The sequence below is a fragment of the Myripristis murdjan genome, chromosome 22 (genome assembly GCF_902150065.1).
Source record: "Myripristis murdjan chromosome 22, fMyrMur1.1, whole genome shotgun sequence".
Lineage (NCBI taxonomy): Eukaryota > Metazoa > Chordata > Actinopteri > Holocentriformes > Holocentridae > Myripristis > Myripristis murdjan.
Window position 1 is genome coordinate 14288381 of NC_044001.1, and position 26999 is coordinate 14315379.

Consider the following 26999-nt stretch of genomic DNA (forward strand, 5'->3'; position numbering starts at 1 on the left):
ACCTTATTAGAGGCTGGGGTTGAGTCTACATAACTGTGTAGCTGTGCCAGTGTCATGTGAGGCCTTCATACGTTTCTAGGCTATATTAAGACAGCTGTGACTCATCAGCTGTGATTCCTATCTGCTGTTGGAAAGTAGAAGAAAAGACAAGAATGACAATGGGATAATGTCCTGCCCTCAGTGTTTATGCCCTCAGTCTTTTTTTTTTTTTTTTTTTTTTATCTGTGTGTGTGTGTGTGTGTGTGTGTGTGTGTGTGTGTGTGTGTGTGTGTGTGTGTGTGTGTGTGTGTGTGTGTGTGTTCGCAGTCCCATTGGAAACACTGGTGTGGCGTGTTTGAAACCTCCTCCTGGAGATCAGCAGTGACTCTCTACATGCCATTACGCTTGTCAAGGTGAGACTCATGACCGTCATCAAGTCTCTCTCCCCGGGAGTGGACGAGATGTCCGCGGTGACGTGCAGATTCAAACATATTAGTCACGGAAAAATAGAGAGAGAAAGGCCAGAGGTGGATGACTAATTTCACAGCTCTGCGTTAATGAGCCGTAAGCAAAATAACGCAGCACGCACATGGGCATTTTACACTGACTAGACCAAGTGGACGAAAGGGCATCTAAAAAATATTATTTAAATTATTTATTTACAATTATTATGTATTAATCAACAACAGTAATAACGGTGATAATAATCATCATCATCACCATACATTTGACTTTGCTCAGCTATTGATTCCTCATTTCACCCCTGATCCAACCAGTACAAGTTAATTAACTAAGGATTAATTAATTTAAAACAAAAATATTCTTCTTCTTTGACTGTTTCCCTCCCATATATCCCAGCACAGTGCCACAGCCTGTTGTGCTTATGTGACACTGCAGGACCAAGTGGACACTACACTACACACTGTTTAGACAGTGTTTTAATTCATAAATAAAAAAATAAATAAAATAAATAAAAGCATCCTAAAGGTAATTTAGAGTGAGAAACGGAGAGATCGTGTTTGGAAATCGCTTTGGGAATTAATTTGGAGATAATTTAAGCCAACAGACTGTGTTTTCCTTATTAAAATAATCACCAGGCATCAGCTCGGACCTATCCTGCCGACATACACTCTTTATGTCTGAAGTTGAAAATAAAAATTGAGGAGAAACTGCGGCTCGGCAGACTTGCAGCGCAGCCTGCCACATCCTGAAACAGGTGGAAATATATCCGGAAGTAGCGATGCTCCTCAGCTCAAAGATGGCGTCCTCCTCACAAAAGTGACAGTCAAACAGAAACGTGCATGATAAATATCTGCTGTCAAACGGGGCCACGAAGGGACAGCATGAGAAACCTGCTATTTACGTGTATTTGCGCTCCTGACAACTAACAAATCGCCTCTTACGGCCGGCAGAATGGCAGCGGGTTTCACCGGAGCCGACGGCGACTCGTACACGGTGAGAGAGTCGACAAATAGTTTTTAACCAAGACCCTTTGTCCAAATTTCACCTCTTGTAATAACAATAAAAATGTTTGTCTATATTTTACCGTCATATGAAGTTTTCCCTTAACGTTACAAAGACGTATACTCCTTTCACTCGACATTTTTAAAGGAAACAATAAAGATAACACCGCTAAATTGTATGTTAAGTCTAAACTGGAATGAAACGTGACCAAAATTATAATAAAATTAATCTAAATTCTTTATTCAGCACCACAGACACATTATAATGGCCTTTATGAACAATGTAGCGACATATTTTTGATGTTTTTGCTTGACAACAGCTTTGGCGTGCAGTCAACATTAAGCTAGGCACATTATGGGTGTGTTTATTAAACATAACAAGCAACGCATGACTCTTTTTTTCCATCTGTAGGACAATCTTATCGGGACTTTACTTGCTATTTTTGGAAATGTGCTCGTCAGCATCTCTTTAAATATTCAGGTATGTGACCCTCCCTATTTAACACTAACAAGTAGCCCATATTGAATGGTTTTGGTCTATGTATTAGGTCTCTACTTATGTTTTCTGTGCCAATATAACACCAGGATTAATATGATTGATGATCCCTCTCATCTCCAGCATTACCACTACTAAATCATTTTGCCCTGTGTTTGTTTTCAGCCTGTTAGTTTGTTTTCTGTAAGCTGTGCATACCGTACAACAGGTTTTGTGTTTACCCTCTTGTTAGTCAGCATATATATTTTTTCTTTCCTTTACAGAAATACAGCCATGTGGCATTAGCAGGAGCCAAGGACTCACGAGCCTTCTACCGCACCAAAACCTGGTGGTGTGGCTTCGTCTTCACGTGTCTAGGAGAGGGAGCGAACTTTGTCTCCTATGCCTTTGCCCCCATCGCTCTGATAGCTCCTCTGAATGCTGTGTCCATCTTAAGTGAGTGTTTGTGTCGTGCATCTGATCCTGTTTATTGTTGGCAGTGTTGAGAATGTACAGAAAGACAAAGACAAACAAGTTGCAAACTGACGTGCCACTGAAAATATTGTGATAGTGGTGTGAAGAATTGGTGGCCAAAAGTGAAAGGGAAACTTAATTTTGACATCTTGTGTTGTGTTTTCCTCTTTCAGCAAGCTCAATTTTGGGTCTTATTTTTCTGCGAGAGAAATCTAAGCCAAAGGAGTTTGCAAGTAAGTGCACCGCGGGTTTGTAACTCGACATTTGCTTGTAGGAGTGCTGGTACTCTATGTAAATAATGGGACACTGGAGCCATCAGATGCAAATACTTGTCTCTTTGCACACAGCACAGTGCCTATGGCCTCATCAGCTGCTTGAGTGACTGTAAATGCACAGAAGTAGAAGTTTGCCCCGTATTGCAAATTAAAAGCCATATTTTGCTGGGAAGTAATTCAAACACAGCTTGCAAGAGTAAACCTGAACTTTCTGTCAATTTTCCCCTGATTATATGAACTGAATGCATGTAAGTGAATGGATGCTGTGTGTCATTTCAGAGCGCTATGGGCTGTGCTTCCTGGGCTGCATCCTAACCATAGGAGGAACCTACCTCTTCATAACATTTGGACCAAACGCTCATGAGAAACTAAATGCAGAGAACATCGTGAAACACATTGTGGGATGGCCGGTGCTCTTGTATCTGGTAAGAAGTTTTTATTCAGTGAGTAAGTTGGAGGTTCATGCACAGCACAATTCAGTTTCACTCGGTTGTTTCCTCAAATCCACTCTGCTTAATTGACATTGTCCACTAGTCCAGTATGGAAAATAAAATGGAGCAGTTAACATAAAATCCAAATTATATGGGAATAAGATATGATATTGTGTATGTGTGTATATTAAATGTACATCCAAGCTATATTTTAAACAAAAAGAATAGTCTTAGGTGCATCTTTCATTTATTGCATTTCTGTAAATAAAAAAGCATATTCTAAATATCTGAGCCTACAAATTAAGGTAGCCTGTAAAGTTCAGGATACAAAGTGTAAAAACAGTGCCCACATCAGCCATTTGCCTCTTTTATGCACTCACTGTAATGATTGCCTAAGGATTAATACTTTAGTAATTAAGTCTATCCATCACTGAATTCATATGACAGAAACAATGAAGGCACAAACTACGTATCAAACTATATTGCACAGAGCAAATTTCCCAGCGTTCCCAGCAACCTGTCTTGATTTCTGCACAAACGTTTGCCTGTGGCTGTAAGATAATTGAGCTGTTATGAAAGTAGACAACCGCTGCAGTAATATCTGCTTTTAAATTTGATATTAACATGTGGTTTGCTGTTGTTAATTTTCTTATTGACAGCTCCTGGAGATCATCACGTTCTGTCTGCTGTTGTACTTCTATAAGCAGCGTAGTGCAAACTACCTCATTATTATTCTGCTGCTGGCGTCTCTACTGGGTGAGTCTGCAGCATTAAAGCCTATGAATTTCATACCCTCCATAAAGTCAAGCAATTACCATACTTTATTGGAATATATTGAACAATATGGTAATTACCGCAGTTTGAAAGTTCAACAGGCACAAAACCTCGGTATCGTTTCCCAAAAGACTCATTACAGAGTTTTATCATATGATTAAGGATTATTAGACTGTATTTTTACATTATTGAATATTATCTAATTTATTTTCATGTCATATACTTCATCTCTTTATTAAGCCCATATTTTCCCCCGATAGTATCAGAGTAAATGCTTGGGTGATTTGAAATGGATCCCTTTGCAAGTGGCCCTTTTTAAAATTGTTTTTTTTTTTTTTTTTTTTAACTCTGGTACTGTACAGAGGAAACTGAAAAAGGGCACACAAAAAAATGGTAGCATTAGTAGTTGATGCCAAACTGTGCAGCTTTGAGCTTGTGGATGAAGGATAGGAAAAGTGGGAAATTTATATATTCAGTGTAGTTCAATAACTTTTTGCTGTGCAGCGAAAGCAGTCATGGATTGTGCCTCCAATCTCCTGGTTGATGCAGACCTGTCCATCTCTCACCCTCCTCTTCCTCCTCATCATCCTCTTTTCAATCAAGTAGTGATGCCCTCGCTAGCACAGCAATGTTGTGACAACACATAAATAATGTGTCATTGAAAGTGACACCTCTATATTAAAAAATAGTTACTCTGAAATCTGAGGCAAGAATCTAGGGCAACAGAGAAACTGGACACTGCTTACTTAAAAAAAAAAAAAAAAAAAAAGATGGTCTCTTGTTTCTGTTTTGTATTAAATGTTTTGTCACTATTCTGATGTAGCTGCACAAAATCCCATAACATCCAGTTAGAGTAATCAGCCATCATGAAGTCACCAGACATTTAAACACCTTTCAAATGGACAGCATCACTTCGGCTTCAAAAATATATATGTATTTTCCCACTAACTCCTCATGCAATTCAACCGTCCAGTTACCTTCTTTTTAATTTAGCAATGTTTCGAGTCAGCTGTGATCTTTGTCCCCCGTCACTCCAATACTATGGGGCTGGATGGATGTTTGTGGACTTCAACCGATTAAAAATTTACATCTGAAAAACTAAACAGCAGCAGCTCTTTCCAAAATTATTGATGCAGAGACCAGGCGTAATCCCCAGCCCCCAGGGGCACAGAGTTGAATATCAGCACCCTATCTATCTGCCTCTAATTCATACTTGTCATGGGTGGAGAGGAGCAGTTCAGCTGTTCCTTAAGATATATTTAATGAGGGTGACTGCTGCTTTAAGAAATGCACATAGGAAAAAAAAACTTGGCAAGATCACTCTTTTAAAAAAGTGTACTTGTAACAGTATTAGGTATTGGAAAACGAGGCCGTGGTCAGTATTGAAGTACTTAAGAGCTTTTGTCCTGCTTCCTCATCATATATATCGTGTGTATGCCTCTGTGTCTCAATGTGTTTTCCCGTCTTATCTTTGGGTCACAGGCTCCGTCACAGTCATCACAGTGAAGGCAGTGTCAGGCATGCTGGTCCTCAGCGCTGAGGGCATCATGCAGCTCAACTACCCAATCTTCTACGTCATGTTTGTCTGCATGGTGGCCTCAGTGGTCTTCCAAGCCAGGTGAGTGACTGTGAATGACAGTGGGCTGTGTGTAGCAAAGGAGGGGGGAGGACAGGCAGTGTGGTAGTTGTAGCTGGATATACTCAATGTGTGGTGCAAGCTACAGGTGAACATAATACAGCAACAGTGTTTAAATCAGTGTATACATTTTTTTTTAAATACTAATTCTTATTTTTCCATCCTCTTAGATTTCTCTCCCAAGCTTGTAAGCTGTATGACTCCTGTCTAATTGCAAGTGTCAACTACATCGTCTCCACCTCCATCGCCATTGTAGCTGGTGAGTTCTGGTGTCGTGCATCACAGACTGTGGTCCTTAGTGTCCAAAGTACTTGCTGTTGTTCTAGTTTTCCATGTAGTTTCCATTCTCACACTAACCCGCCCCACATTCCTCACGGGGAATTTGAACTATTACCCTCTGGCAGAAGATGTCGGGTCTCTCCTTGCAGGAGAGATCCGGCATGTTAGATCTCTAAACAGCACAGAGTAGCTTTGACCAGCAAAGTTTCAGTGTACTGTGCAATATGGCTTCATATGCTGTATATATTTACGCAGCCAGCATTTATGCATGACACTGTGATTGGTCTGAGAAAATTGTTCCATTAACTTTCATTAGGCTGTATATTAAATTATTTTTTTATGTACTTTTCTGTGTGTCTGTTTTTATCTGCCGACATACTGTATTTAATATGGCTAGCCAAATTCCCCCCTGGGACAATAAATCTTACTTACATTTAATAGCTGTCTAATCAGAGACTATTTGGGCCTGGAACAATAGGTTAATGCATTTATAACTACTTGGCAGAACAGAAAAACAGCTATCATTTACTCCCTTTACAAATTTATTTAGTATCACAGTAAAAAGGACATGAGTGATTTCTTCTTTTTTTTCAGGAGCTATTTTTTACTTGGAGTTTAACCATGAAGATGTTCTTCACATCTGCATGTTTCTCTTGGGGTGAGTGACCATTTATCTTTCCATCATTTATCATGCTGCAACCAACCACTAAAAACCACAAATACAGTAGAAAAATTGGTGGCTTTATGTAAACAGTCTTGATTCCTGTGTGCAGAACTGCAGCCTGTTTCCTGGGAGTGTTCCTCATCACCAAAAACAGGAAAAAGGCCAAGGCGTTTGAGCCCTACGTCACTATGGACATGACAAATGGTTTGTACATGCTATACGAGTATAGAAACACAGTTATTTGTCTTGATGTGAAGCTACATACAGATACACCTGCCTTATCAACCTAAAACAAAAAACAAAAAGGGCTGCAAGGAGAATACTGTCCTCACTAAATGAGATCTCACAGCTTTGTCCTGTTTGCCCAAATGAAGTTCTGTTGTCAGATATGGACACATATTCACTCACAGGAAGACACTGAAAAGAAATTAACTTTTATATTGTCGTAAACAAATGTCCCCTACAGAGAAATCTGTACTTACCAACAATAAATATTTTTTCTTTTCTGTTCTTTGGTGTCCCAAGGGCCAGTGTGATCACACCCTGGCCAGCTTAGTGAGAGCAAAGTATATAATGAGAGAACGCTGAGTGAGATGGAAAAAAATGAGTGCAGCACAGTCGTTTAAACAGAGTACATTACATGGTGCTAAATGGAGCTAAATGTGAATGTTAAATGCCAGCTGATTTCAAATATTTATGAGAAACTGAACTATTACTGTCACTGTTAATTGTTTCACAGTGTTATAATGACATAATTATAACAAGATACACAATTGATGGCTGTAAAATAATGACACTTTGAAAGGATTTCCACAAGTGGGGAGATTGTATGTTGACTGACTGCATAACCAGAGGAAAATCAGCATTTTTCTCTATTAAGTGCTCCAGATTTCATTGATCTAAGCGCTGAAACATGTATCATCTCAACCACTGTCTGCTAATTTACTCTGCAATTTAAGAAAAAAAAAAAAAAAAGATATTGATATTCTTGTAGGTGAAGTATCTCCTTTTTGTAGTCTAAAAGTGCAGATGATTTCTGGGTCACCAGTGCTGCCTGCTACTTTAAAGGACCAATACCAGTGATTCTGCATGATTAGCATAATACTGTAGACCTCTGATATCATTTTTTCCCACCTTTTATGCAGCCATTTGTTTCCATTCATTCCACCACGATATGAAAATTAACTTCAAACCTCCAACCTTCTTCACACCAGTATCACTATAAGAATATTGTCCACATTATTTTTCCCAAAAACTGCGGCACTGTTGTGTTTTGGTTACTTGAAATTGGGTGGAGTTACCTTACACAGCAAATTATTAGTTCAGTGTTTTTATGGATGGTGACAACTTGTGTAGCCTCAGAGGCAGAACATTATTAGGTGGGTGTTTCAACCAAAAATTCCTGTTTAAATATTGACAGATTTTGATTATATGTTTTGAAATCTTAGGTACCACCGCTTGATTTGCAAAATGGTTTGTTCCAATGTGAAATGTGGGTAAATTGTAGTAAACAGGCCAAACATTCAAAGTCACTGGTATGGTCCTTTAAGACCAAGTCATCAATAAATACAAGGACCATTTTGCATCAGCATTTAAACTGTACAGTTGCTTACACCTGTAATAAAGTTACCTTATCCCTCTATAACCAGGTATTCCCACCATTCACGACAAAGGCCTTGTTGTCCAGCCGGACTACAATGGCTCTTTCTCCTACGGTGCTCTGGTCAACAACGATGGTGTGGCTCCTGCTGCTCTGCCATCCAACCAGGACCAGCCAGCAGTCACAGCCAGACCCACTTGTGCTTCTCACAGGCCGGCTGACCTGAAGAAGGATTAGGGCTGAGCATTTGTTTTTTTGTCCTTTCATGAATTCCACTGTTGGCAACATTCAAGGACCTAAGAAGGCAAAGATGGAGATGTTCTTTCCTTTTTAGTATATTGCACAGCCTTAAAAATGGGGAAAAGATGTTCTAGGCTTTGTGTTGTCAACCACCCTCCTGCCCAGAGGGATGTGTTCACTGGGTCACCAGTGTTTGAAGGTTCTCTCCTCCACCTCATCCAAAACGACAGTCATAAGCTTCCCTTCTTCAGAAAACAGCAGCCACAGTCCTGCTATTCATTCCAAAAAAAAGTATAAAGGGACCCTTAACCTGTGGGACATTACAGTGGCATGGGTCACCTGGATTCACACAGCTTCATAAATGTAATGACACATGAAGTGCTGTGCCTTTAAGCTCACTGCCTTTTCCTACTGTGAGATGTAAGGAAATTCCTTTGACTCTTCTGTTTTTATTCTCACTCCCCCATTAGTTGGAAAATAGACTTTGTTGTTGTATTAGTTAAAGGGTGTGAAGCTTCTTTCAAATGACTTGCCAATGAACATTTTAACTTTCCAGCTAATTCAAATATCTGCCTCTAACTCTGCTGCCTGCGGGCAGCCGTCACTCCACAAAAACAATTCTGCCTCTGGTTTATAGGAAGGTATTATTACTTTGGCAGATGTGACCAAAGTGGATGCAATTGTTTTATGGTAATGTAATTTATTTATTGATTTTAAGGTTTGCTTTTAATGTGCCTCAACATGTATCTTTACAATGGAGAAATTACTGTAAGGCCGTACATAACCCAGGTTGGGGAGTAATGCATTACATTAGCAGGACTACAGCAATTTGATTACGTAAAATGGCAACTGATAGCTGTTTGGGTTACTCAAACTGAAAATATTTCAATCATGAAATCATAATTTTACATATCAGATCAAATTTATTTATAGAGGACATCTAACAATTATGTAACCCAAATAATTTAAAAACATGAAAAAGCAGACAGTATTTTGGTCCAAGTATAAACTATAGTTAAGAGAGCAATCAAATATTACTTAAGTAGATTGTTCATTTAACCTCATTCTCTCTCACAATTTGATCCAGAAATCAAAAGGTAATGTTGCTAAAATGGAATAATCCATTGGATTTTATTTAGATGCTCGTTTCATTTTAATAATGTGTTGTAGTACGATGCTTTTTGAATGTAACCTCCCCGTCCCTGGGTGTAACCTCTAGCTGGATCTAACATTAGAATAGGCTTAAAACACACTTTTTTTCAATGTGTATGTATTGACAATAATAATTCAAGATGTAAATTATCACTGTATTTATTTATTACGTATCTAAATGATCTGTAATGAATGAATGGCAGCACTGATGGGATACTTCAGCTCTGATTATGTGGTACTGCATTTCCAATCCTAATAAAATTACAGGGAACAACGTGGGCTGTATGCCTCAGCACAGTATTCAGTATGTGTTTTTTTATTTGTATGGCCTCTGGATGTCTGTAAATGTGTTCTGTATGAAGCAACAACTTGCTATTGTATATTAAAAATACCTAGTCTGAAAACATTTTTATCATGAAGTACTTATAGTCTTTCATTATGTAAACTGATACTCCAGTATGGCCTGCTATGTTTAAATACAAGCCTAGGGTTCTTCAAACGGGCTATGCAGTTTGTTTGCAAAGGTGCAGTCATATGTTCAAATTGTTGCCTTTTAGTTAAAAATAATCCTTTGGTCACTGATTTCCTCTGCTATGGCAGTTTTGAAAACCATTTTGTTTAGTATAATACCCAAGCCTGTATAAGATGAGTCAGACTGGTAGTTAAGGCTCAGTTTCTCTCCTTGTTATGCATAAAGTCAAGGTCACAGTGATGCTGCTTACAGGACAGGGTCTGCCCATATACATAAAATAAAAGTTTTTTCATGCAGTAATCATTCATCAATAATTTATAATTCCAAGGGATGAACAAAGTAACAAGCCCCCAACAGTATACAATAGCCTCAGTCTCCTTTGTAATGCTGTTGTACACATCATGAACAGCATCCACTGGGATATTCAGATTATAATTTAAAGAGGGAACCCTTCAGTTCTTTCAGGGATGAAATAGACTTAAATCTACCTCACTCTGTGCTTCAGTGGCTCATAAAGATTGAGGGATATTTAGATCTGGTTATTTGAGATGCCATGGAAGCTGTTTTCTCTTCATCCTGGTTGTTATGACACTATTCTTGGAATGAGGGAAATCATGAGGGCACATCAAAATGGCCTCATATTCCTTGGCTGTTATACCACCGTGCAGAGTCATCATCAGACCCTGTTGATACCACTGCAAATCCACCGCCCTGTTTAACAAGTGGCAAAACACAGTATGGTTTGAAGGCATCACTTGGCTTCAGTAAACGTGCTTTTGGAGGAAAACTGTGAGAGATGACTCAACAGACCAGATTTTTTTTTATTCCCCATTGCTCAGAGGTTCATCTTTTGCATCACAACACTGGGTTACTGGTCTCGGCTAGAACACATTTCTCAATCCAGTTTTTGTTGAGACTAAATGAGTAGCTTATATCAATGAGCTGTTGATTCGTTCAATTTGTGGGGCTATGTGGTTTTGCTCAAATTTTAGTAATAGTCATAAGCCATAAGTCATTATTTTACCCTTGCCCTTGTTAAATAATGATTGCATGTTTTGTCACCAACACGTTTGCAATTTCTGCTCCGACCTGTTGCTTAGAAAGCCGCAAAGTGGTAATTATATTGTTGTGGTAATTACCAGCCCTCGATTAACGGTGACGCATTGACGCTGGAGTCGCCCGCAACTACCTGCTAAATTACTATAAAATTAAATCATTTTCCATGTGGCGTTTGTTTCCGTTATTTTGTCCACCACCTGTAACTCCGCAGAGCGCAACAAGTGGCTTCAGAAAACCGCACTGTGCACGGTGCAGTAAAACGACTGAATAAAGATTTGTAGGCGTGTAACCAACAGTGTAATTATCTTTGCACTGAATAAACTAGTGCTTCAGCTACCCACCAGGTCAATAGGACGCCCTTGTCAAGCCCAAAGCGCGTTTTCCTGCAGAGGCACCGGTCAGTCCGCGTTTACCCAGCTCTCGCCACCAATCTTGAAGCGCAGCATCCTCCCCTTGCTGCAGCGCCATTGGTGGATGAGAGCACCAGCCGGTATGTGATTGGTCTCACCTTGTGGGGTCTGGTGCGGGAGTAGGCTGCGTCAGAGAGTGTGCAATAATCTAATAATAACAAAACGCCGACGCATCTGACAGCAGCGTCCACAACATAAAGCGCATGTTTGCTCTGTATGATTGATCTAAAGCACCTGAAAACCTCACCTGCGTTTAGACTGAGTGCACTTGCAATGGTTTGTTGTGGCCGCTTTCACTAACAGTGGTGAGTAATGAAGGGCAACAATATTTGCATTTGGAAAGATTAGTAGTAGGGCAAAAAGGCATTGTCCCGAACCAAATGCTGTATTGTACTATCTGTTAGTTTGAATCGATGGGATTTTGTTTTTGAAAGCAAGTTCATCACCAGAGTTTTCCCATATAGGCCTCTGATATAACTTTCTAAGGAATGCCCATTTTATTCCAGGTGAGAGAAAATAGGCCTGTTTGGCATTGGGTCAAAGTCACTATTTAATTAATCACTGTTTATACCCTGTTTTAATTGTGATGAGTGTTTTACTTGATACGCGGGAACAAATTCCCTCGGAGTGCACCGTAGATTTTATATACGGTCTGCTGTGTCGCCCTGTCCCTGCACTGTGGACCCGGTGATGTTTACATGTATTTTTGCCTTTGCGTTGAATCTGATAGAATAAACAATAACCTGATCCATTTACTTGTTTTCCTAAAGAAATTCAAGAAGGCACAGTTTATGATCTTCAATCATTTCCGTCCACGTGGTGCTATATAAAATAAAGAAACGTTTTTGTTTTTTTTTTAGTTGCACATCCATATAATATGATGAAAACATTGTTGATACATTTGTTCAAATGTCCCACCAGATGTCACTCTATCACCAGTACATCTCAGTGAATGTAATACCTACTCTTGCAGAATGATGTAGGCTTTTATATAATTGGACAAGGCCAGGCATAGCTAGTGTAACACAAACAAAATATAAGGAATTTAAGATAAATGAACAAATAGGAGCCAGTAGGAAAACTTTATTATTATTATTATTATTATTATTATTATTATTATTTGTTGCTTATTATCTGTGTCTTGTGTGATTTCCTTTGAACAAAATGACATGCTCATTATGACTGGATCTACTGACTCAGTTGCAGAGGCATTAGTGATTTGCAATTGATGCAGTATGGAGAACCTAAAAGCCATTTATTTTGGCCATGGAATTAAGCATCGAATGAATCTTTTCTCCAAGGCCCTGTGAGGCATCAGTGTGATGATGTTTCACCAGTACAGACTCGGCAGTGGGAGCTGTCAGTGGATTTTCTCTTAAATCGGTCGCCTGTTGAGAGGTGTTTTGACAGAGGTCCAAATAAATTGAACCTCGAATACAACGACTGAAATGGGAATTGTTACATCAGTGAAATCAGCTGTAAAGCAATTCACTTCCATGCCATTCTTTCATATTTACCTCATCTTTTATGTCGCTTATCTTCCTCCTTTCTTGTGTCCCCTTTCTCTCCTTTCACCCCATAACTAACATACCCCGTTTTCCCTGCATTTGTCTCTTTATTCTATACAGCCTGTGTTACATTGCCTCTAAGACTATACTGCTGTCCTGTAATCTTTTACCAGTATCTCTCTGTACAGCTTTCAGCTCCTTTTGTACCAACATCGAGCTAGTATATTCACCTTATCCCCCAAATGTCAATCTCTTAACTATCTCTCCCCAGTTGGATCGTGCCCAGCCTCTGTTGTCTACACCAGCCTCCTAAAGGCTCAAGATGCTGCGAGAGAGCTCCAAGGCGTGGAGTAATGGCTCAGAGGCCTACAGCAGTGATCCGGAAGAGGAGGAGGAGGAGGAAGAGGACATGGTGTTTGGGGAGAACGATGAGGACGGCATGGCGGAGGAAATGATGGATCTGAGCGACCTTCCTACAGCCCTCTTCGCATGCAGTGTCCATGAAGCCGTGTTCGAGGAGGACATGCACCGGGTGAGATGGAATAAATCACTTTCCGGGTCAGCCAGGGCAGTGTGTATGACTGTGTGTGTGTGTGTGTGTGTGTGTGTATGTGTGTGTGTGTGTGTGTGCATTCTTGCATTTGAGTCACTCTACTGAATCTGTCGCTGCATCCAAGTTTCAAGGTCCACTGACAGTAGCATGATGTCATCCAAAGCCTTGTGCTTGTCTGTCAAAGTCCTTTCATGGTCTCAAGCTGCGCAGTTGATTCCTCAGCCACAAACAGGCACACACACACACACACACACCCATGGACACACACACACACCTGATGCTTGGATGTTTATTTGCAAATGTCATGCCAGGAAACGTCCCATGCAGGGCAGGGAATTTGACTCACACTGAGTCATGAGCCATATTCAGTCACCTCCAGCCTTGATCCGTGTGCCCATGCATATCAATCGATCATCACCACATGCAGAGTGTTATTTAAGCCCACTTATGGTTATGGATGTGGAAACAGGTCTCATACATGCAGGCAATTGCACATAGGGCTGAACAATTAATCAAAATATTATTGGAATTGCAACATGGCCAAGTGTGATATCCATATTGCAGGAGCTGCATTTTTTTCACAAAGGTAAAATGTAAAATAATAGCATTATAAATGAAGTATTGTGACACTACAGAGATGGCTCTGCCTGCAAATCACACTCTCCAAATGTAAGACAACATGTTTGTTTGGTACAAATCCCAGCAAAAATCATAAAATCATAATTTTATTTATTTTATTTTCGGGCATTAAAAGCACACATACAGACATGCATATGCAGACACATTGCAGACATGAAATACACTGTGCGGGGACACACACATACACACGTACACGCACTACATCCAAGCTGGTCACTTGTGTCTCTTGACTGCTTGAGCTGTCAAGGCCTCCCTAAGATGTGCTGAGTCCTTCTGTCACAGCTTTATCTGACTCCCAAGAGCAGGAATACTTGGATCACTTGGATCCTGTTTGCTGGAGTGGGGAACAAAGGAAATACTTTTAATTTTCTGCCCCTCTAATCCAATTACACTGTCCTACCATCCCTCTATCCCTCCAGCTGGCATGCTTCTCATCTCTCTCTCTTGTTATATCTCTCAGTCTCTCGCTCTCTGTCTCTCTCTGTTTCTCAACTCTATCCATCTCTCTTCTATATCCATCTCTCCCTCAGTTGTATCTCTTAAAGCTATTTTCTGCATAGTAGCATTTCTCCTCTTTGTTATTAAAATATACCATAGGCACTCACTTGCTTTTACTTGCAGCTTTCCTTTTTTTATTGACTTCTCTTTCTGTCTCTCTCTCTCTCTCTCTCTCTCTCTCTCAACCTTTCCTTATTCATCCCCCCGACGTATATAAATGCAAAGCGGAGAGGCTAAAATTGGCACACACAAAATCCCTTTAAGTGAATCACTCCTGCTTTGTGAGTTTGCTGTTTGTACACCCATCGCTCCTAGCAGTGGAGTCCGCCCCCTTCCCTCCCTTTCGTTTTGCTTCCTCACTTCATTACAATTCACACTCTGGCTTTTAAGTGGAAATGCCACCCACTCACCCTTCAGTCAGAGCATGTCAATAGATTGTTCTCCATATGGTACAATTAAACGAGCTGCTCTAAAAATAGAACTTTTGACATTTATTTAAACTTTCAAAATGAGGACAGGAAGGGAAGGGATGGGAAATGAAAAAGAGGTTGCCTGCGAAACTTTCAAAGCACGCACAGGGGCTTTATTAGGTTGTTTTTAGCTGATAGCAGGACTGTTTTGATGCTTTACACACATGCACACGCACTCACACATATGCACACACATACATACACACACACACACAGTCTCTGTTCTGTACACCAAAATAGAAAAATCTCAGCGTTTTTCTCACTTTTTTAAAACTGTCATCTGTAAACTCCATCCTTAATGAAGAGCAGGGACATGGCAACCTACATTTTTGTGTCTTTGGGCTCTTGGCTCTCTCCCAACACCAACATTACCTTCCGTTGCTGTTCTAAAAGGCCTGTATGCAAGAGGATGGGCTTTCTCTGTAATCACACCGTGCTCTTTTAGCAAGAGAGAGAGATGGAGGGGGGTGTGACCCCATATTTACCCGAAGCTCTTAACAGCAGGCTGTAAAAGCATTTTCCTTTCTTCTGCATTAGTGAAAAGAAACTAAAACCTAGTGACACACTTTTCCTTGTATCTGCAGTATTTTGTTTCCCTGGCTAGTTTTTGACTAAAATGGAGAGATGCCTTGAAACTGCTTTCTAATTCTCCAGGAAGTTCAGCTTGGGTCCTTCTCAGGTTCAGCAGACCTCCTCCTTGAAATGATGGGACTTCTTATTTATACCGGCTCTTGAAATTAATGCTCACATGATTAGCTCTAATAATGGCTGCCTTTGCTGTTGTAGTTGTGATTAGTTCTGTGTTACTTCAGGTGTGAAGGCCTAAACCCATAGGGAAGAGGGTTGGAGAGTCGAATTAGAAGCAATGTACAGAACGAACCAAGCTCTGACCAGCGGAGCTTGTAATTGTAATGCAATTCACTCTGTATAGTACGTACAAAAAACAAGCATGTATGAGAGAGAGTTGGAGAAGGGGCGGAGGGGGTAAGGTGGCATCTGCACCTGTCAAGGGAAAGGTCAGGAAAGCCATTAAGACTGAGTCGTTTCTCATAGTGCCATGCAGTGTGTGATACCAAGCCTAATCAGCACAGAGCAAGGCTTTTATGCTGCCGCTGCTGCTCCTTTCGAATCAATCTCTCTCTCCGTTCTGTGACCACCACAGGCAAGCAAGTTTTAACACACAGCCATAACACAAAGCAAACAAAAAAGTTTTAAAACTGAAATCCTTAAGGTTTGTGGTTTGCGTGTGGTGGAGTAAATTCTCTCCATACTCTGCTGCTGAGAAATGTCGAAGGTGTGACACCTGTCCTGGTTAAGAGCCTGCTCAAAACAGAGCATCGCACTATAAACCAACAAGATTAATCAATCACAGATCCTCCAGGTGCAATCTCAGATACAGATGCTGATAGGGTTAGCTTGTGTTACATGAGAAGTAATCTTTGGACAGATACACAGGGCCAGCAGGGTGCATGTGAGTGAAGCTACTGTCACATCAAAATATTTACAGCGTCCCAGTTTACTTTAAAATTTCAGCACCCCAGTAAATAATATATTCACATTTGTGAATATGAATATGGTTGGTCGATGACATTTTCACTTTGCAAGACATGAGATGCTCCCCCATCTTTGATGTAGAAGGGTTTTCAGCTTTAAGGTGCTGGCCTGTATCACAATAGAGCTGACGATACTGTACATTATTGTATGTCACCTTGATGGTTAGTCCAGCAGACCTCAGATTCGCTCACCTCACACATGCAAACAGCCACAGCAGGCAGCAACTATATCACTTTCTTATCCTGCTCCAGGATTTTCCAAATTTTTCCTCCAAGCAGAGCATTCCTTTATTTCTTCTTTTTTGCAAAGCAGTTCGCTGAAAAGTGCTATTTAAATAAAGCTATTATTGTTATTATTATTATTATTATTATTGCTGTTGTTGTTGTTATTATTACTACAGTAACAGCGCTGCAGCAATAGAGTGAGCATGTAAAAATTGGGACTGCTGTGCTGCCTACATGTGACCTACTTCTGTCTAATGTGTGTGATATTGTGACTCATATATATTGGGCGGATAAAGTACGGCCCCCCTCGAGGAGAGTGGGGCAATGAAACACATTGGGGACTAAAGATAGCGTGATGGAGAGGATGTGAAAAGTGAGATGTAAAGTGAGCATCTCTGTAAAAGTGTGTGAATGCGGGCGTGCTTGTGCATGCATGCACACAATGCATGGTTGCGCGTGCCAGGGCATGTCCGCATGTGCCGGGCGATGGTCTATTTTTGGGTGCTGGTCTTGCGGGGTGAACGTGAGGGAAAGGATGCTTGGCAGGCTGAAGGTCAGACATGATGCAGTGCAGAGTGAGTGTGTGCCTCTGGCCACTGCTCCTGCTGCTGCCTGGAAATTATTCTGGTACACTGACTGGGGTTGTCTCGCCAACCTGTGTTGCACAATTTGTTTGTTTTCCTCTGTATTTATCAAAGAGATGAAAGCAGAGAGCATTTTAAGACAGCAGCCGAAAATAGAAAGCAGAGTTAGGGTAAATGGAGCTGGTTTGGCACGCAGGGTAATGTTAAGCATTTCTCACATTTGACAAGATGGCAGTGTTTTTCCTGACATAATGACAATGTTCCCACCTTTGTTTACTAAACTGTATCTCTGCTGCCATTTAGATAAGAGTAGCTGCAGTGAAAATCAGCTGTTAGTAGCAAAAATGTGAGCCTCCAGTGTGGACACAGATCTGACTGGGCAAACTCGCTTGCAGTAACTAATACAATGTCGTAGGGGAGAATGGGATACGGTAAACTTTGTCTCAATATTGATACTTGGTGATGTTTACATATAAGATTTTTGATAAACAATAATTAGTAATTTGGATATGATGACCAAGCAGCAAGAAACAAATATTAGAACAGCTAAAAAAGTCTGACCAGTTCAGAAAACTTCATCTCTTTACTGTAATGCAGCGACATGTGACAGGTAACATTTATGCCAAATTACAATATTACAGTATCAAAAATCTCAGATGATATCTAGTCTCAAATCAGGAAACAGTATGAATATATTGTCCTGTCCTAGTTTGTGCTATGAAATGAATGTGTATTTATTTGAAACAGTAATTGCTACGTGCAGGTTGTTGGAAATTTATTGAAATTGAAAAAGTTAATATAGTTTTAGAAATGTACAATAACACTTTTTTTGCCATTTATTTATTTATTTATTTATTTGAGGGATGGACAAGTTGAGCCCTGTGGGGGTAAAATATTCCATAACTTCAAACTTCTATTTTTGTCATTTTTTTGACAAAAACGATAATCTGTGTCTCTTATTGTGTCTCCTCTTATAATCACATTCTAACAGCAGAACTGATTAATTTTACATAACATGATGATAACTGTTTGTTTGGTGTGGGTGAATGTGTGTGTGTGTGTGTGTGTGTGTGTGTGTGGAGGGGGGTGAATTTAGGTGAATTTAAGCTTTTTTTTTTTTTTTTAAGATAATCTGACCCAGTTTACGATCTCATATTGTAATTTATCAAGCCATAAACAATATATAATACAGCCTGAAGCATTTCTACTATCATTTAGAGACAAGAATAATGGATTTTTACTATCTTGTAATCACTTCTACCTGACTCTCTTGCTGCTTTCTCCATGTTTTCTCCTCCATTAGAGTCAGGAAAATGAACTGCTCCTCTTTAATCTGTGATCACATGGTTCATTTTGTGTATGGCTGCCTAACAAAAGAGTTGGCTCATCTTACATCCCACAGACTCATCTTACCCCGCCCTCCTCTTAACTGCACAAGAGCTCATAATGAAAGTGTAAAATTTGGGATGCGATGTAAGCTGTCATATTATTCGTTGTGGGTCGTTGTGCTCCTGCGGTTCTATTTTAGGTCACAGTGATTATCTGCTGGAAACAGGCTAAAAAAAGAAATCCTCAGTGTGTGTGTATTCAATAATAGCAGTTCTTAGTGCCATATCACAGTGCAAGAGAATAAGATCACCGCTTTCTCTATATTGTGATCATGAGCTGAGGTATAACGGCTGCAAGATGTCATACCATTAAAATACAGCCTTTGCCTAAAGATGATTGCTTGTGCATGAATTTGGAAAGTGATTGTGAGCATTTAAACTAACCAACATATCTCTAGATCTGTCTGTTCCTCTCTGTTTAGCCTTCCATTTTGTATTTTGTATGTACTTTAAAAGTTGTTGTTACTTGTGATAGGAAGTGACAACAGAGATACTAGTTAGGTTTCAACTACAGGAGCCTTGCCCAGAGAACTAGGAACCTTTTTAGGAACTGTTTATGTTTTGACCCCTGGTACTAGGGTCAAAATTTAGTTCCACAGACTTTTTTTTTTTTTTTTTTTTACCCTACCAGAAAAAGTTCCTGCGAAAGCAGTAACATGGCAGTGCTATGAATGAGAAAGCCAGTGAATGAGAGAAATAAAACGTCATTTTCTGATTGTTTCGTGGCGGTTATGTTCTAAAGCACAAACAAATAACCATCAAGCACTCAACAGATGATTTACTGTGCAGACAGATGCTCTTAGTTTCATTTTCATCCTCTGAATTTCTACTTTTCATTCTCTCCCTTGTTCTCTCGTCCTGCCTGTGGGAGCGTGTGTGCACAAAGGCACACACGCTCCCACAGGCAGGACGAGAGCTGCTCGCAGGAGAAAAATATTGTAGAAAGGGTCAGTAATCTGTGAACATGGGAGTTTAAATAGGTAATAAAGCCTGATGCATCATGGATGTAAAAAATGATGTGTAAAACAGCTGGCGTTATACATCAGTGGACTAATTGGCCTAATCTTTGCGGGTCTTTAGGTGGAAACGCAGTGGAAATGCAAAAAGCAACAGGCTGATGGAACTTTTTAATTCCTTGAAAAGTTACTCTCTGGGACTGTTTTACCTGGGTAATTTGCGTGGAAAATTATTTATTGTTCTATACATTTTAGCCCAAACCCTAAACCCTGTCCTGGTTTCTTGTCTGTGCTTTTTGTTTACTAGCAGGACTTTATTGATGTCTTGATGTTGTTTGAATGTGGAAAGCCTGCTGCAAAGTGAAGCTGTGTCTGGCAGTTATTTATTAGACAACAGGAGGAAGACTGACATTCAAATCAATTTGCGCCGGTTGTCCTTTAAAGAAAAGGACTATTGACAGTCTTGTGTTTTTTTTCCCCCTCTGTCTCTCTCTCTCTCTCTCTCTCTCCCTCTCTCTCTCTCTCTCTCTCTCTCTCTCTCTCTCTCTCTCTCTCTCTCTCTCTCTCCCTCTCTCTCTCTCTCTCTCTCTCTCTCTCTCTCTCACTCTCTCTCTCTCTCTGTGCTGATGTTTTTTTAGTGTTGGTTACCTTGCTAGAAAAGGGTCGATCAATAATGTATGTGACTCTCCCCAATTCAATTTGGTTTATTTTTGTTCTTGGCTGTTTATTTTGTGTTTGCTTTATATGTTTCATTTGGACATTGCTCTCATGAGTGCTCTTCTTCCCTCTGACTTTATTTCTCTTTAGTGTCTGTATCTGATTTTCTGTCTCTCTTGCTGTCTCCATCATGCCGCATTTTTATAGTCAGAATTCATAGCCTTGATTGTCAGTGTGGGAACTTAATGCATTAAGTTAAATGCCATTTTGGAGGCCTTATTATGGTATTCTATGTCTGTATTATTATGTAAAATGTGAATGCCTGTTGCCCTGGGGGCTGCTGGTTTACAGCATGATCATTAAGAAGAGAAGAAATGGGACTCTCTCTGTCCATTCCTTTTCATTGGCTTTGCTTATGCACCAGCCTCAGCCTTTAAAGTCTAGAGTCTCATCGCATTAGTTAACCACTTGTAATTGTAACTGCCGTGTTGATCCCAAGGCTTGAAATTGTAAATATTTTATGGCTCAATAAAACAATAGAGAGCGCTCTCTATCCTCTGCTTAAGTTTCTTCCCTGCAGAATGTCTGTCATTCATAAACAGAGATCTTTCTTTTTCTCTCTTTGTTTGCTTTAGAAAATAGCACATACCTCTCAGAACACACTGTCAAAGCTGTGTTAGTGTGTGTGTGTGTGTGTGTGTGTGCACCGATGCACGTCATTGTGTGTAGATCTGAGATTGCCCGAGGTCCTTCCCTGCCCGTTTCTCATTTTGTTGCGTCTGCTATTCCAGCGGTGGCGATGCCTGCACGCGGGTGGTATAGTCCGTCTAACCCATCTAGAGATTTGACCTGGATTCACAGCAAAGCAATCAGTGGAACCATCGGCACGTGTTGCTCGGCGTCCCCTCCTCTCCCTCTGTCTCTGTCCCCCTTATACAGCATCAGCAGCTCATCTCTGCTGCTCCTAAGCTTGTGGACTAGGTTAAAACACTGAGCAGCTGCCAGCAGCTGACCAGATGTGGGCTATGAACCAAAAATGTGCCACACTTTTGGCTCACACATTTGCAACACTGTTTTTTTTTTTTTTTTTTTTAAATCACTCTATACATAAAGGCTTTATTTCTTTTATTATCATCATCATTTTTATTATTATTCAGAAGTTGAGAGTCAGAGTCATTCCATGGGAGTTGACTGAAGCCATGGCAATCAAATGTGTATCAAAGCTTTCCCTATCTGTATGAATAAATGCTGCAGTGGCTACATTCCTCAGCTTGCCTCTCATCACGTCAGCTCATCTGCAGGATTTAAGCCCCCCGGAGGAAACAGGTTTTAGTCTCTGCAGGAGCGTTGAGGGAGAGTGAGGCTACTGGCTGGTGCCTGCTCGACCTCAGGTATCCATGTTGTCCTCTGCACCTGACAACATACTTGTTCTCTTTCTCTCTCTTTGTCTATTTATTTTTCGCTTTGTTCCTCTATTTATTTTCCTCCTCTCTGCCATTCTATCCCTCTTTGTTTTTTTTCTCTTTCTCACAGTCATCTCCATTGCTTCCCTCTCTATCTCACTTATACTCTGTAGATCTCTCTTTCTCTGTCTTTCTCTGCCCTGTAGACACTCTTTTATCCTCCCATCCCTCTGTCTCCCCCTGGCTCCCTGTGCCTGTACTTGGCTGCTTGCTTTATAAATAGCTTGGCCTAGATTACAGCAGCTGCATTGGCGCTGGCACCAGGGGTTGGTTTGGCAGGGCCGGCAGAGGTAGCCCGGTGTAACAAGAGACTGGCAGTGAAGGGATGGGGGTCTGTGTGTATTTGTATTTATGTGTGTGTTTGCCAGTGTGTCTGTGTATGTGTGTGCGTGCAGGTGAGTGAAGATTACGAGGATAATGCGGTCTCTCTGCTTGTCTGCAGTGGCCATGCCCAGGAGTGTGTGTTTACACTGTCAATCTTGTCATCCCCCTGCTGTCATGTCACACACACACTCTCACACACACAAAAACAAATACAGATAGAGCACTCACCTGTGTGTTTGTGAGAACTGTTTTTACATTGTGTTTTCAAGCGTTTTTTTTTTTATTTTTTTTTTTTATAACAGATGCACTCTGGTAGTGAATAAATGTTTTCTAATGTTTTGTATGGGTGTGTATGTGTGTGTTTCATTTTGCATACACATTACATATACCAAAAATACATAATATCTTCCCGAGATAATTGTATCAGTGATCATACTTATACATTATGTTTTTTGGTTCAATTTGTGTGTGTGCATCTGCATGTGTGTGAATGTGTTTTGAGCATGCGTACTTCAGCCCACCGTGATGATCCACTGCCCTGATTTTTTCCCTCCTGCTCCTCTGCAGAGCTCCGCTTCAGAATACAAATGCCGGTCATCAGTGAGTCTGAGACGCAGTGTCTCACCCTCTGAGCCTCTCCACCGTTTCTCTGCCTGCTGCCGCTCTTCTCATCTCTTATCAAGTCCATGACGCATGTTGCAAGACTCAGCAGTAGCGAGATTTGATGCTGCTGTGCCTTATCCATCAATGTATGCAGCATGAACATTCATTGTGCTCATACTGTACATAAGGAGAGGCGGGGTTAAAAGGAAAAAAAAAAAACAGCCTGGCAGAGCAAAGTCTCATCCATCAAAACAGCATAGTTTTAGATTGGCGGTGACCTAAATCTGAAATCTATTTTGGATTTTTGCTGCCCTGTCATGATGTTTGCCGTGTACACTGTTACATATTTGACTGTCAACAGCAGACTGTGTAATTGTAAAAATGAACCACTTTGTTATGCTCACAAGCATAGAGAAAGACTGCTGTCACTGCCAAATGAGCTGTAGCTGAAGTATCTGCATGATTCTGACATTATGTTGGCTGCTGCATAGAGTGAGAAAAACAATTTGTTTCCAGAAATTAGATATCCAACATATGAAAAATTCAGCAGCCTCCCAATTAAAAAAAAAATAAGTGCAGGCATTAAAGTAAAGCACCTCATGGAATATTGCTTAAGTTATTAACAGGTGTTAAGGCTGTTGCTTACAAGGTAGTAATATTATATATCGTTTTTAAGAAATGAGCAATGATAAGGGAAAAAAAAACAATATATCCTAAATGGAAAAATGTGCAGCAGTCAAGCTCTGTGTGCATTGATGTAGTTTAAAAATGAGATCAGGGCATGCTTACTGTGAGCGCTGGCGTAGAGAATTGTGAATGGGGAGAGGAGAGCTGAGAATGAGGAGGAGGAGAGCTGCAGAGGAGCAGAATGTGCTTCATCATCCACAGCAATCCATCCTACTTATCAGCAGTGACAAAGGGATCAGAGGAGCACATAAACATGCTGCTTTGATAATCGAAGACACTTAAATCTACATGCCATCTACAGTATGTTGACAGTTTATATTATAGAATAGAGAAACTGGATTTGACTAGACTAGATGAAACTGGACAACAAGAAATCAAACAAGATTAAACTAGACTAGATTTCAGGGGTGCCGGGATGGCCTCGTGCTTACGGCGGGGGTCCACTGGCAGCACAGGGAATGCTAATTAATGTCGGTTAATGACAGCAGCTCCACTACTTGTGTTGTGTGCTGATGAGCTCATTCATCACTATACAGTACGCTGAGAAATAATGTTTTACTGTTGCATTTCTTTGTGATGTTTCTAGTAGCCAACATTTTGTTGTCAGCTACACTGAAAACTGCAATTTGATTGTCACTGACGTTCCTCCCACTATCAGTACTTAAAGGTCCATACCAGTGATTTTGCATGTTTAAAATACAAAATGCTCAGCCTATACTTCATGTTTCTGCTAATCTTTTCCCAAAGCAAGTACTTGTATTTTTCAAACTCTGATAGAATTTTTCCTATCGTTTATCCAGCCATTAGTTTCCCTCCATTCGACTATGAAATAAAACATTCATTCATTCATTCATTCATATGAAGTTTCAGAGACTTCAAACCTTGTTGACACCAGTGTTCCCCCACCGTGATAAAGTCATCCACATTAGTTTTCTTAATAGTAGGATTGTTGTGTTTTGATGAGTGATACTATCCCTCCACCGGAAAATAGTCCCCATGGAAACCTTTGCTTTACACAGCAAATGATCCGTTTTGTGGTTTATGAATGGCGATGACTTTGTTAGCCGCAGATCCAGGACATTATAAGGCGGGTGTTTCAACCAAAAATTAAAATTTGAAAATTGAATGATTTTGATATCATGTCATGAAATCTTTAGTACACCTACATGATTTGCAAAATGATTTGTTGCAATGCAAAATTTGACTAAATTGTAGTAAATGGGCCAACATTCAAAATCCTTTAAACTGAGTACAAACTGAGTACAATTTGATTACTTAAATGGAGTAGCATTACTTGTAATACATGGTAAAGCTGAACTTGTGCATACTGAAAAATGCTTTCTATGGTTCTCTAAAATGCTCTGTTTTTATACATCTCATGTCTCATTGTCTCTGAATGTGTCGCCATTCATGGCCAGGATTTTTTTCAAAAAAGAAATCCCAAGAGACGAAAATAAACATTCAAAATGTATAATAATTCAAAATTGTGTGCTCTATATGTAATGTGATACTGATGAAAATGCAGTGCTGAGAGGGGAGCCTGTACATGAGGTGATGCAGGCCGTGGAGCCGGGCCCTCAGAGAGGCTCTCCTTCAGGTGGAGCACCCCGGCTCCATCAATTCTGCTCAAGTGTTGTTGAACAACGTGCTGAAACTCTACCTCCATAACACTAGACTTGAAAACACAGTGTTAGGTCATTTTGAGTCTTGAAGGATTGGAGAGAAAGGCACACTGCTTGAGGACTTTTGGGTTTGTAATAAATGTGTGGTGGATGTAATTTTAAAATAATATCCAAACCTGTCGACCAGTACCCCTGTTAGAGTCTGCACTCCCTGTTGTGGCTCAGAAGAATAAAAATGGCTTCACTCTCATCAAATGAAGCAGTGCTCAGGCTTATGTGCTACAGTGTCTGATATGTGATGTGCATGGCCTTTAGAACCGGATTGTTCCAGACTGAACGGCTGTCTGGCTGACTGATTGGCTGTCTGGCTGTGGAATGTCACAATCATCCTCATATCTCACTCATGTTCTCCGTCTGCTCAAAGTGTCCCATGGACAATGCCTGACACAGCCAGACATAAATAGACCTCACCGCCTCCAGCCTTAATATTAATGGCTTATAGGGGACTTAACTGTCTCAGCTGGCCTGGCAATTATTGTTATGAAACACAGAGAGAGAGAGAGAGAGAGTGAGAGAGAGTGAGAGAGAGAGAGCAAGAAAGAGCTAGAGGGAAAGATGATCTGGATGAAGGAAGGAAGAGGTGCTATGTTATGAAATTATGTAATAACAAAGTCTGTGGGAAGTTTTAAAATGATTGCTCATGAGTGGAAATTCTCACGGTATCATAATGAAAAGGAAGTGAGCTGTGGCAGCTGTGGCACAGTCATCAGCCGCTCTACTGCCAGTGATAACAAGTAACCATAGTACAGTTAGTCTCCAATCAACAAGTCAGCAGAAAAGGTGCAACACAGTTCACAGAGTTCATTTAGCGGCTTCACGCTGTAGGTCTTTGCAGGGTCAAGCATGATTGGAAGTGTCCGCTTGTATGACCTCAAAGACATACACACTGTCACCACCGTCCTGTGTCCTCTAATATCCAAACTATTTCCATATAGATGATATACCATAAGGGATAGGTCGGGTCCTGTCTACTTTTAAATGGGAGACATACATCTATGAAGAAAGATAGCAGCTATATCAGTGAACTATTTATGGTTGCATGACCACAGTGCAGCCATACTGCTATTATACTGTCTGTTCTTCTTAAACCAATGACACAACTGCCCTGTCAACTGAAGCTGGGCAACTTTAACTACTCTGCTGAACGTGTTGCTCACAGGCATGGTTATGTAATTATGCCATAACAGAAAAAAAATGAATGCACAAAAACTCTTTTCAGTTGCTTAACATCTTTGAACGCATATCTCTGTCATTTCTGGGGCTCATAATCTATCAAGCGCGATATAATGAATAATAATCACAATCACAATCTTTTAAAAAGTTTGTACCAATAGTGTCGCTCTCCTTGGGTCTGATTTGCTGTCTTTTCCTCGCACTTTGCTGCGGCATGATCACTCTCGGATCACAGGAATGTTTTCAGCGCACTGAGGCTCTGGTTGCTGTGACGCTGCTGATCCACTGTTGTGGGCGCTGTGAATGACTATATATGAGAGCATCATCCATATTCCTTAACTGTATGTAATAGGCTTTCTGTTGTTAAGGAAGGGTGGCTAGTTAGGGAGTCAGGGATACTATATCACCTGATTTACCATACAGCAGGTGGAGTTTAATTCAGTACTATTACATTTGTCGCGTATAGGCCTATATTATTATTATTATTATTATTATTATTATTGTGGTGAGATTACTGTATTTTTGTAGCAGCCGGAGCTAAAGATAAAACATAGGAAAAGCAGAATAAACCGGACTGTGAAATCTGCAGTGCCCCCTGCACGGTTCGTCAAGCACTGTAGTGGCGTAAAAAAAACGACAAACGTGAGGATGGT

General features: G+C 40.4%; 2 protein-coding genes across 2 annotated transcripts in view; both read left to right on the forward strand.

Annotated features, from left to right (window-relative positions):
- The first annotated feature begins 1192 nt into the window (after positions 1 to 1192).
- Positions 1193 to 9742, forward strand: nipal3 (NIPA like domain containing 3). Its single transcript, XM_030045036.1, has 11 exons — positions 1193 to 1434; positions 1855 to 1923; positions 2202 to 2373; positions 2565 to 2624; positions 2946 to 3091; positions 3757 to 3853; positions 5354 to 5489; positions 5678 to 5766; positions 6381 to 6444; positions 6560 to 6654; positions 8100 to 9742. The coding sequence occupies exons 1-11, from the start codon at positions 1393 to 1395 to the stop codon at positions 8285 to 8287; spliced, it is 1158 nt and encodes a 385-aa protein (XP_029900896.1). The 5' UTR covers positions 1193 to 1392; the 3' UTR covers positions 8288 to 9742.
- A 1809-nt stretch (positions 9743 to 11551) lies between these two features.
- rcan3 (regulator of calcineurin 3) overlaps positions 11552 to 26999 on the forward strand; it is a 41791-nt gene continuing 26343 nt past the window's right edge. Inside the window, exons 1-2 of the mRNA XM_030044615.1 lie at positions 11552 to 11688; positions 13163 to 13423. Coding sequence (XP_029900475.1) covers positions 13214 to 13423 — 210 coding nt within the window. The 5' untranslated portion in view covers positions 11552 to 11688; positions 13163 to 13213. The remainder of the gene's footprint in view (positions 11689 to 13162; positions 13424 to 26999) is intronic.